Source organism: Cornus florida, unplaced genomic scaffold (assembly GCF_030987335.1).
Source record: "Cornus florida cultivar Cherokee Brave unplaced genomic scaffold, ASM3098733v1 CherokeeBrave_3.0.0_Hap2_Chr06, whole genome shotgun sequence".
Classification (NCBI taxonomy): domain Eukaryota; kingdom Viridiplantae; phylum Streptophyta; class Magnoliopsida; order Cornales; family Cornaceae; genus Cornus; species Cornus florida.
The window spans coordinates 84,453,304-84,465,018 of record NW_026775576.1 but is presented as its reverse complement, the minus strand read 5'-3'; the positions used below and the strand labels follow the sequence as shown (position 1 = coordinate 84,465,018).

The 11,715-nt window shown below is 34.8% G+C and overlaps 2 protein-coding genes across 2 annotated transcripts; one reads left to right on the top strand and one right to left on the bottom strand.

Annotated features, from left to right (window-relative positions):
• Positions 1-399: 399 nt before the first annotated feature.
• On the top strand, positions 400-3,280 carry LOC132312473 (chalcone isomerase-like protein 2). The gene is made up of 5 exons (XM_059810854.1): positions 400-557; positions 1,205-1,288; positions 1,548-1,703; positions 2,546-2,772; positions 2,984-3,280. Coding segments are annotated over exons 1-5 (630 nt in total). The 5' UTR covers positions 400-556; the 3' UTR covers positions 3,146-3,280.
• Positions 3,157-6,934, bottom strand: LOC132312474 (RING-H2 finger protein ATL74-like). Its single transcript, XM_059810855.1, has 2 exons — positions 5,436-6,934; positions 3,157-4,838 (listed from the first exon to the last, which is right to left on the bottom strand). Exons 1-2 carry the CDS (start codon positions 6,015-6,017, stop codon positions 4,827-4,829), a joined length of 594 nt encoding a protein of 197 aa, XP_059666838.1. The 5' UTR covers positions 6,018-6,934; the 3' UTR covers positions 3,157-4,826.
• Positions 6,935-11,715: the final 4,781 nt, after the last annotated feature.

Sequence of the window (11,715 nt, the reverse complement as noted above, 5' to 3'; positions counted from 1 at the left end):
TTTGATTTCTTGAATTTTTTTTATAAACTTACAATAATACCTTTCATGTTATTAAACTATAAAATAATAATTTTTTATTATTTTTTGAAAAATATTATCTTAAACAAGTATACGATAAATAATTTATTTTCTTTTTATTTATTTTATTTTTTTCACTATTAATTTTTATCAAACCAAACATAACCTAAAAGGAAAATTTTGAAACATCTAAGCGAGAAATAAGGAAATGTCATCTGGAAATGTCATCTTGGTGTGATGAAACTGAAAATTTATGAGTAGAACTATAAGGGCAAATATGAAATTCCAGGGATTATCAAGGGCTATAATTGGAAGTGGGAACTCAGCAAGACAGTTGGAAGAAATGTGACATATCACAACTTTCTCTACCAACCCTCCCATGCCAAGACTGAAAGACTCATTGAGTGGTAGCTAAAATAATACACACCCTCCTCATCATATAGAGTGAGAAATACGCCCCCACTTTCTCATTCCTCAACTCTCTCTATTTCTTTGTCCCCGCGGTCTGCCCCAAGATTAACTCTCCGTCAATTTTAATAGTAAGCTCACTTTCTCTCTGTGTGTATATATGTATAGATATATAGATTTATGTTCTAAATCGTTTCTGATTGTTTAAGGATGAGAATTTAACACAATATATAGTTAATACAGGATAGCAGTGTTGTTTTTGTTGCTTTATAGAACAATTTAGAAGACACTTTCATTTGGAAAAACTGAGAAAATAACTAAATATCTTGTATAATAATTTTTTTAATATCACACACTTATTGCATTCGCTTCGCTTTGTTTGTTTAGAAGAAAATTTTTTATGATAACAAAATGCATGCTAAAAATTTGATTTTCCTTTCTGATTGTTTATGGATGAGAATTTAACACAACATATAGTTAATACAGGATAGCGTTAGTGTTATTTTTGTTGCTTCCATGTTGGTATAGAACAATTTAGAAGTCACTTTAATTTGAGAAAACAACTAAATATCTTGTATAATAATTTTTTTAATATCACACACTTATTGCATACGCTTTGGCTTTGTTTGTTTAGAAGAAATTTTTTCATGATAACAAAATACATGCTAAAAAATTAATCTTCCTTCTCATCGTTTCATTTTTTTTCACTTTTACTTTTTCACTGTTAGTTTTCGCATAACCAAACGGACCCTTTTGCTTTTTTGTCCATGTTGTGCAGTGGGAACTGAAGTGGTAATGGTGGATGAGATTCCTTTCCCTCCACAGGTCACAGTAACCAAGCCATTGCCAATATTGGGTCATGGTAAGCCATTTTACATGCATGACATATTTATATGGTCTAATTCAATAAGTGGTAGCCAAAATTGATTCACTTATATATATATATACACACACACACATACTAGATGAGTAAATTACTTATTGTCTATAAGACAATTCTGTTTTTCCTATCTAATTTGTAATGGGGAGTAGATTATTGGTAGTGTGAATTTTGGGATGATTTAATGTTGTATGTGGTGTTGTTGACTAATGAATGAATTGGGTGGCTGGGGGCATAACAGGAATTACAGACATTGAGATACACTTTCTCCAAATTAAGTTCACAGCAATTGGAGTTTACTTGGATCCTGAGGTTGTGGGACATTTACAGAAATGGAAGGGTAAAACAGGAGCTGAGCTAGCTGAAGATGATGACTTCTTTGAGGCTCTTATTTCTGGTATAAGCATTTTATTTCTTCTAAATTCAAAACTATGCATCTATTTCTTGGGAAAGAACTATCATTACGCGTTTGATAAAGTGCGTGAAGTTGTAGCCTGATTTTTGCTTTATGTGAGGTCGAATCATATATATCTTTTGTATTTTGTGTGCTACTTGTTTACTTTCTGTCGTGTTTTTTGTTCGGGGCTGTTAGAGAATATTGTATACTGTATACTAGGGTTAGGGCCCTAACCTTAGTAGGGGCGTTTGTTGTAACAATATCTCTATTGGAACAAGATTGATCATAAAAAAATCTTATGCTACATTTGGATAAATCAGTGGATTTGAAATGAATAGATTTGAGTTTGAATTAGGGTTTGGCTACTAAAATTGGATTCGGAAGCCCATGAGAATGTCTGTTGGAGATATGCAATAATGCAGGACATCTTCTTGCAATTCTTGCAGTACCAACATGTATTTGAAGTCCATACATATAGGTTTCTCAAGTCAATCCATTGTTAAATAAAACTTAAATCTAAACTCAAATTTTGCTCATGAAATAATTGAACCTCAATCTATTCACTTCAAATACTCAATCCAAATGGGAACTTTAAGGCTTTTCACATTTTATAAACATTCATTGCACCGTGTGGTTCTTGTCGCATCTTCACAGCTAGCAGCACGAGCTTCTACCACTTTAATCGAATTATAGTTTCCCTTAAGCAAGGTTTCTATTGTTGTTTGGTGTCATCATGTATAAATTTATCAGCATAAGTTGTTTTGATACAAATTTTACCATATGGTTCTGTTAAATTTTAGTAATATTTTTGTTGTTGTACTTGTTTAAATGCAAATGTGCAGCCCCAGTGGAGAAGCTTGTGAGAATTGTGGTGATCAAGGAGATCAAAGGCTCACAGTACGGCGTGCAGCTAGAGAGCGCTGTGAGGGACCGGTTGGCAGCTGTTGATAAATATGAAGACGAGGAGGAAGCAGCCCTGGAGCTAGTTGTCGAGTTCTTCCAGTCCAAATACTTCAAGAAAGACTCCGTCATAACATTTAGTTTCCCTGCAGGCTCTGCCACCGCAGAGGTAACTACTAATTAGCAAGATCTAAAATAATTTAGCTAACTGAAGTACATTTCACAAAATGATAGTTAAATTTCCATTGATATTTAGCTTGTTTTCAAGCACGGTTCAATTAGAGGAACGTAAATTATGCACTGTTAGATGTTTTAGCTACTAGTGCTTCGAGCTAATTGTGTGCGCTAATACTAGAATTTTTTTCACCGACTGTTCACAGATTGGCTTCACGAGTGAGGGGAAAGAAGAGTCGAAGATCAAAGTGGAGAATGGGAACGTCGTAGAGATGATCCAGAAATGGTACCTTGGTGGAACCAGGGGAGTGTCTCCTACAACCATCTCATCCGTGGCAAACACCCTCTCTGCTGAGTTATCTAAGTGAATGTAATAACACTTGTAATCCAAGTCTGGGCTTTAATGTTTGTCATGGTTTGTGAGCCCCATTGAAAGTTTGTCTCAAGAGTTCTATTGCCCTAGCAATAAAATACAGTGAACCCTCTTGCCTACCCTCTCTCAATCACTTCTCAGCATGGAATGGAACAAGTGCCTATAAATTGAATATGCCAAGGATGGTTAAACACACATACACAACACACACACCCCTAAAAGTGAGATCTGTTCACTTTCTAATAAAAATTTCAGCAACCACCTTGAGAGACCATTCAAGGGCCAAACATACCCACATCAGTGAAAGCTTCAAAATTCAGATTTTGCGGTTATATACTACCAATACAGTACTCAACTAGCCAAGTTATTGACACTAAAGTCACCAACTAATCACCAAAGACCAAGCTTGAAACAATACCTAGGTTTCAACCTTTGAACAAGTGCATTTGTGTCAAATCCTGTACCATAATGGTACTTAGATGTGTCCTTGCAAGATGTAACCATAGTGGCACAATAACATTTTTTAGTGGGCATATTGTGAATAGAGATCAAAAGATGACTTCCTTGTGACAAGTCATCATCAACGTTGATCAGTTGCTCACTTAAAATTCTTTTGGACAATCTTTTCCAATCGAAGAAAATCTGAAAGATAGATATCAACCAGCCTGAGGTACGAAGCCCGTGGTCCAATTATGAATGATGCTTTGCAATAGGTCCCAATCACACACAACACACAGTCCTCTTCACATAGTCCATGAATTGCAGGTAGTGAATGAATGAATAAATTTTCTATAAGTGTGGGCCTGGCAAGCCACAATGGTAAAAGAGAGAGAAAAGAAGAGGGAAAAAGAGGGTTTGAGATTCCATTCTATGAGCACAATAAGATAGATTCCTTGTGTCCTATATGCTTCTAATCCACATGCCCATCAAATCACAGGGGGCAGAAAAGTGGAACTATAGATTATTACTCTTCCAATGCCAAATGAAGTGATTGACAAATGTTTCTGTTACTATCATCTTTTGCTTCTACTTTTCTTTTTAATCTACAAATAAACAAGCTCCTATGATTCACTTGAAACAAAGAAAAGGACTGAAATTTTTTGGGTTCATGTCCAAAACTAGAATAATCACCGAAAAAAAAAAAACACAAACCAAACATTATTCCTCTTTAGGAAGGGAAAAGAAAAATGATGTTACTACGAATGCCACAAACTAAGAACAAATCAAAGAAAAAACCACACATATGTGGTTAGGTGAGATTACAAGTTTTAGCCCCCAAACTCTCTCATTCTCTAAACTGCGTCTTTTAGTGTCCTCTCATACCACACTCCAAACCCTAAACCCCTTTACAACTAGGTTATAACAGAGTCCTAAAACCGAGTCCACGATCCCCAAGAGAAAAACAGGTCAAAAAAACCCATTTTCCAAGTCTAAATCAGATCTCAACGCGATCTTCGGGCCACAACTTCATAAATGAAAACTATGATCTTTGTGAAAGTTAGCAAAGTGATTCCCATTAGAGAATATTGTGGATGCAAGTAACGAGAGTTGCTATGGTATCAGCATGACCTGATATGACTCTAGTGCACTGCAGCTTGGTGGATTCTCAGTCGAAGGCCCCATATGGGTCGGAGATGGGACTTCTAAATTGCAATGACTAGAGCTGTTTTGCTTCCTTACACATTCATCTGCAGCTAATTCATGGAATCAGAACCTTTGGAACTGAACTTCCAACAAGACAGCTATATGGAAGCCCCTATTATAACTCTGATAATGCACTTCGTACTATAAAAGATGCCCATGGAAGGACCTAAACCGGGAAGGCTTGGATTCAAAAAATCATTCTATTTCTTTAGGATGCATTAACCAGGAAAAAAAACTCATAGTAAAAGTAAATTAGTCTGCTCACTGTTGCAAAAGGTCCATCCTATTTCCTAAAGATTAAAACTGAACCTACTTTGTTTTTGGTTCTAGGAAAATTGGTGACCAACTTTCCCAACATAATAACTCAAAAAGGAATTGAATACTCAACCAGAAAAAAAGTGGATATGTGTTTGATATACATTTCTAAATAAATGATTTACGGACTCTTTTCTACTAAGCATACTTTATTGCAGTAGAAACATCCATTGGTTTTGCATTGAATAAGCTATTATATAATTGTCCATGCTTGATTTCATAAACAAACTGAAAACTCAAAAAATTTGAAAAATAAATCTAAAAGAACATCCTCTCTTTTTTTTCCTCTCTTTAAAGTGAATATGTTCAAACTGAGATTAACCCACCTCTTCACCAGACCCTGGGGCATCACCATGTCGTCCTGATGCATTTCCAGGTTGCCTCGATCCAGCTTCCAAATCTGCTGCATCAGAACATGCTGCTGGTTGCTCAAGCAATGACTGCCGGCAAGTTGGACACGACGAATGTGAAGCCAACCATATATCTATACACCTCATATGAAAACCATGGTGACACTTTGGTAGGACTCTGACCTTCTCACCCTCCATAAATTCACCAAGACATATTGGACAATCTGTCGCGGGAATACTAATTCCTGCACCATAAACAGCCACTGGAATCTGTCTCAGCGCGCTCTTCTTCAGTCCTGTTGCAGCTAGGCGCGCTGCTGCCTCGTCCCTTGTCTCAAAAGCCAACCTATGGCTACATCTCAAGGCGCAACGCACAATTGAGTTTATCCCAAGTGCACATATCAGTGCACAGAGCAAGGCTGCTAGGATGATGACCATGTTGGTGTCGAAATTTGCTTCATTGGCGAAAGAGCTGCGCGGTCTGCTTCCATTTGTAGGCGGTGGGCTTGGTTCTCTCTCAAGGAGTAGGCGGTGTGGACTGTGATGAAGATTAACCATAGCTTGGAGTAATTCACTCCTTCACAAACAACAAAGATCACTAGGATATAAAACAACAAAAGCCTCTGATCTCTCTTCTGATAATGATTATGCATACAAGCTTGAGATTTCGTTGTTCCAAAGCAATTCAACCACAAATCGGACCACAAACGAGATGGAAAGTAGAGAATTCATCTCACTCATATACCCACAAATCCTTCTGTTGTTTATTGCCCCCTGTTTTGATATAGGATGACTTTCCAAGGTTGGTAGTGGAATTTGAAGATTAGACTTGTGGGGTTTTGATAGTTAAGGGAGGGAATAGCTAGAAGGAAGAGTAAAGAGGTGTGGTCTTCCGCTTTCCTCTTTTGGTTTCTGTTTTTCAAATAAAGGAGGAGATGGGTGATCTTTTTATGCTATGGTAATGTCTTTCAGTGTTGGATAAAAATAGAAGGACAGCATAGAGGTGTAGGCTTGTGCTGCTTCTCTTTTTGACTCCCTTTGATCTGTTTCAAACTAAAGGAGGAGATGGGTGATCTTTTGAGCTATAATATAAAGTCTTTCAGATGATTCCAACTAGATAAGGGCAACAATATATATATATATATATATATATATATATATATATATATATATATTTATATTTATATGTGTATGATAAGGCAGGAGAGGGGTGGACTAATGTTTGAGCTATGGATTAATTAGTTACCTGAATTTGGGGATTTCCATGCACTTGTAATCCTTCCTTCCTCAAGAACCAAGATCAAAGATGGTAAAAAGAAGGATAGAGAGATGAGATAGAATGGTTCATGTTATGTGGGCTTGGGAGGTTCATGAAGTGCTTGTGTGTGGCAAAGGACACTACGAAGCAGATGGGAAGATTCCAAATGAAAGCGAGTTATGTGTTGGATGCCTTTTTGTTTCTTTATAATTGAGAGACATGACATATGGGGATGAAACTTTATAATCAAGTAGAGGAGAAAAGGGGTGCCTTGAAAATTCTGATTAGGGGTACCTGATCCCACCTAATCACAATTAGGGTTATAAAAAAGAATGCTTATTCTGAGCACCATATCCTTCTCCCACCACTTCACTTCTCCTTTTTATTAAAATCCTTAGTATTTCAATTTTTCATAACAAAACCAATGTCAATCTTTGGATCCCAACCTCTTAAATAAAGCTAAATGTTGCCATGCTTTTATACAACTTTCAACAGCATAATAAGCTGAAATTTGATTCCAAAGTCACCTCATTTTAAACATGCCAATCTTTTGCTTGCTCTTTCCTTCCAGTAAAAATGGAATTTGGTAGTAAAAGCTGGGAGAGTCAAATGTGAGAGAATATTGTTTCATGTGTGAGGACACTAGGATACAGGTGAGAAGATTCCAAATGGAAGTGAGTCTTATTATGGGTGTCTTATGAAATTATTAAATGGCATGGGATTACAATCATTACATCGTCCCGGTCAACACAATCCGACACGCAAGAATAAAATTGACATATTTTTTTTAAAAAGTCTTTAAACATCATTAACAATCATCATTGGAAAGGGGTTAAAAACAAAAAAACAAAAACAAAATATATTATATCAAAGTTTCTATACTCTGCCAAAATATTAAAAAAGGAGTTAGTAATTTTTTATTCCCAATAAGCTAAAGGTATGATATTAAATAAGGGTTGTACTATAATGGTCAACATGAAATATTAACTATTGTTACAGTTTAATAATCCATTATATTATACAATTGAGTATGGTAGTTACATCACCAACCACCATTAAAATTCAATTATTCTAGCTCATTTATGGCTTAACAACAGAGCTCTACACTTAATTTTTAAATTGTTCACTTCTCTACGCAATTGTTGTGGACAACTTTGCTTGATGTTTATCGTGTGACAGAGACATGTTAATCCCAAAGAGATAGATATGCAGATGGCCAACTACTATAAATTCATGTAGCTACATACATACATACATATATATATATATATGCATGGTGAGGTGAAGAACAGAGCGTGTCACATGGACATCCTGTGGCTCAGGCAACACTCCAAGGCCACCCAAGAGGCAGCCACCGGCCCACATGCGTCTCGTCCGTGTCACAATGGCAGCCGGTGGTCCCGCGAGCCCCCAACATCCGTAACATCCGTCACCTGCCATATGGACTCTGCTCCATACAAAGTTTATGACATATAACGTTAACATCACAATAAATCAATGTTCATGTCACAATCCGAATCGATAGGATCCGATCATGAACCAGAAAATATGTAAATCCGCTCCTACTCGAGCCTAAACGCAAAATGACCTGTCTAAGGGTTCAATGTTGTGGGTGACCTTTGTGGTCACTAATGTCTTGAAAAAGTCCCAAATACATATGGTTATGATTTGTGTGAATCACTGTGTTGGTGGTTGGGACTTGAAATGCTTTGGAACACGTATATACTTGTGCTTGCATAGAGCCACAGGATGGTCATGAAATGTCTATGCATTTAGAGCCCCACTGCAGTACTAGTGCCTTGTCCATTATCTAAAATCTCTATCCAAAACCGTCCAAATTAATTTTGTTATGTCAAATGTGATATGACATACAATAAATGTTGCCCGCACCTTATTGCATGAGTTTTTCGGATTTGTCAGGTCATCCTAAATTTTTATAACCAAAAATAAAATAAAATGTTAAAATATATAACTAAAAATCTTATTTTATTTATTATTATTTTTCCTTAGCTAAAATTTTATTATTTTATCTTTTTTACTTCAAAACTTTGAACTAAGCGTGTCAAAGTTGGATGAATACCCAATGAATCCAGTTGATGATAGTATAAATATTTAATTTTAACTTTAGTTTGCATAAATACGTATAACCTTTTAAATATAAGAGAAACACTGTCCTTATATTTCGGTCCTCGAGTTTCATGCGTTAGTAAAATCTTCCATCCAAAATAAATTTGGTATCTAAAGTTTAAACACAATCACATTCCATGATCTCAAATACCTTGTCCACCACCATATAATTTTTAGGCGAAAATTGAATTGTTCAGGTTAGACCCACCACCCAAGTCCCCCCCTCGTTTCAACTCTTTCATGTACGGCGAAATGAATGGTAAAATGTAATGGTCATTGGAGAATAACCAACCTAGGGCTACAACTCAGGCAGGTTTGGTGGGTTGAAGGTACAACTCAGGCCCAACTTGACATATGAAATTTTTAATCCTAACCCGACCTCTAACACTACTCAATGAGAGTCCAATTCATTCTTAAACTTTTAAATTCGAGTTTACAACTTGACTTGATATTTCGAGTTAGAAAGTCATGTAACCAGGCTTAGAATAAAATTTTTGTGTGATCATGAGTTAGTTTTGTATCAGAAGCACAAAAAATTTTAAATGCTTAATGTAAATTTCTAAAAATTTCCAATACATTTCCTAGGAAATTGATTATTAACATGCTATAAACTAAGATTTAAACCAAAGAAGTTAAAAAGCAAAAGGTGATCACAATTTAAATTATTTAAGAAAAATATATATATAAATAATATTGGAATACAGGTTTGGGTTGGGCTTGGACTGAGGGCAACTCAATCCAAGTCCAATCCTAATTAAGATCGGGTTGAAAAATGTCTTACGTGTCCAGCACTGTACAGCTAACACACATTCCTCTCAATGCTCACGATGGTGAATGTCTACATGGTTTCAAACATACAAGTCTCAACAAACCTCTCCCCTAAGCGATATAGAATGTCACCGATAATGTGCCATGCAACCATTCAAGCAAATAACAAGCACTTGCTAGATTTTGTGTTCATCCAAAATTATGTATTACTTGTGTGAGATTGAAGAATTCTAGAATACAAGAGAGTTTGTAAATAATTTAAATATCTAGGATGCTTTAGTAAAGAATTCTAGAAAGAGTTCATTGACCAACCATCTTAATGTATTTTAATAGTCCATATTTTAATAGTCCGTGGTAGAGGTGAAAGTCTATAAAAGGTGAAAATTAGTGTCCATAGCTTTAAGCCATGGCGTGAAAGGTTGTAAATGGGAAAATTTTAGTATATGAGGTGTGAACTGAAAGTACTATATACGAATGTGATAACCGATCATCTAGATGCTTTTTTTACGCTTTGTAACTAGGGTAAGAAGGAGACATTGCCATTCCTTTCGTATATAGAGCGACCCCATATGAATTGTATTAATACCAGCCACCCCAAACAATTCTTGTAATGAATTATATGTCCTATTACCATTAATTACATTAACGTAAACATTCACCATTAATTTATCATTGTCATATTAAAAATATCAATTCAAAATAAGAATCAAACGTCCATCAGTTGAGTAGTTCAAAATCAAATGAAAATGAAGCATCTTATTATCATTCTAATAAATTGAGCAATTTGTTTATGCAAGAGAAATTATGAATAGTTTTGGGAGCAATTTGTTTATGGAAGAGAAATTATGAATAGTTTTGGGACTTTAAATATATTATTTAATTTTTTTATTATGTTATTAAAGTCAGTTGAACAACAATCTCACAGTAATTTAAACGTGCAGGAACGTTATAATGTCAAAGTATGCAGTGTATAGGCACATACAGTCTAATAATGCATCATTTTTTAATTTATTTTATCTATACAAGTATGGATATCAGTAATTTAAACGTGCAGGAACGTTATTTCATTTTTTTATTTTATTTTATTCTAATAATTCATGTATTTAACAAATTAAGATTCATTTAAAGTATATCATATGATTCGGCCAAACTTTCCATTCTCTTACCGAAACTAATCAAATTAAATCTTCATATTTGACTAGTTAGTATGATTTTATTTTAAACTATTTTTAAATTTGTTTGCTTTGATTTTATTATAATAATATAATTTGACGTTAAATTTTTTTTATTTTTTTCAATAAGTGTGGATATGCGTATAGAAGAAAATAATAATAATTACATAAAAACATGGGGCATACCTCATGGCCCGAACACAACCTAGGGAGGGAAGAGCCAGGTATGGGTCACAGGGAGTCCAGGGGTCAAGTGGGTGCGAAGAAAGGGTTTGTTTGAGGAGGTTCAACATTTGCTTATAATGGAATTCAAAGCTTTTTTATTTGTCCTTTTCAGTAATTTCACCTTTAAAATTTTTTATTTTATTTTATTTTTCTTTAGTAAGTTAGTGGGTATTTTATCTTTTTACCCTTTTATATTAAAATCTGACAATAGGCCTTTGTTTGCACACTATACATTCAACCAGGATGAAATTTAAACATGAGAAATGTTATTTGTAAACTTTTGAAATTATAGGGGAGTTTCTCGCCCTTTACCCAATTTTATTATGACAAAATATGATATGACATAAATAAATATAAAATGGAGAATCAACTACAAGTCGTTGATGTAATGGATGATAAACATGTTATATAAGCAACATTTTTAAGGAATAGGACTTGGCTTGGATGCAGTGAATTGAAAGTATTTGAAGTTGAATTGGAGTATGGACTGATATCGTTCTTATTCACATAAATGAGCAGGAATTATTTCAAATTTTAAATCATTATACTTAAAGTATATAAATATTAGAGTAGATGGTTAGCCTAAGAAAGAACCTTCAAAATTTTATTTTTTAAAGAACCAAGATGTGTTACATAAGGAACAAACTCCACTCAATTTAGAGAAATTATTAAATGGTTTTGGTTTATTTGACACTTAGTGGATCAC

What these genes read in the sequence shown, in the direction of transcription:
- LOC132312473 (XM_059810854.1), top strand. An exon ending in CTTTGAGGCTCTTATTTCTG is followed by an intron (nt 1,704 to 2,545) that starts GTATAAGCATTT and finishes GCAAATGTGCAG; the next exon opens with CCCCAGTGGAGAAGCTTGTG. An exon ending in CAGGCTCTGCCACCGCAGAG is followed by an intron (nt 2,773 to 2,983) that starts GTAACTACTAAT and finishes GACTGTTCACAG; the next exon opens with ATTGGCTTCACGAGTGAGGG.
- LOC132312474 (XM_059810855.1), bottom strand. Translation starts at nt 6,017, where the DNA reads ATGGTTAATCTTCATCACAGTCCACACCGCCTACTCCTTGAGAGAGAA.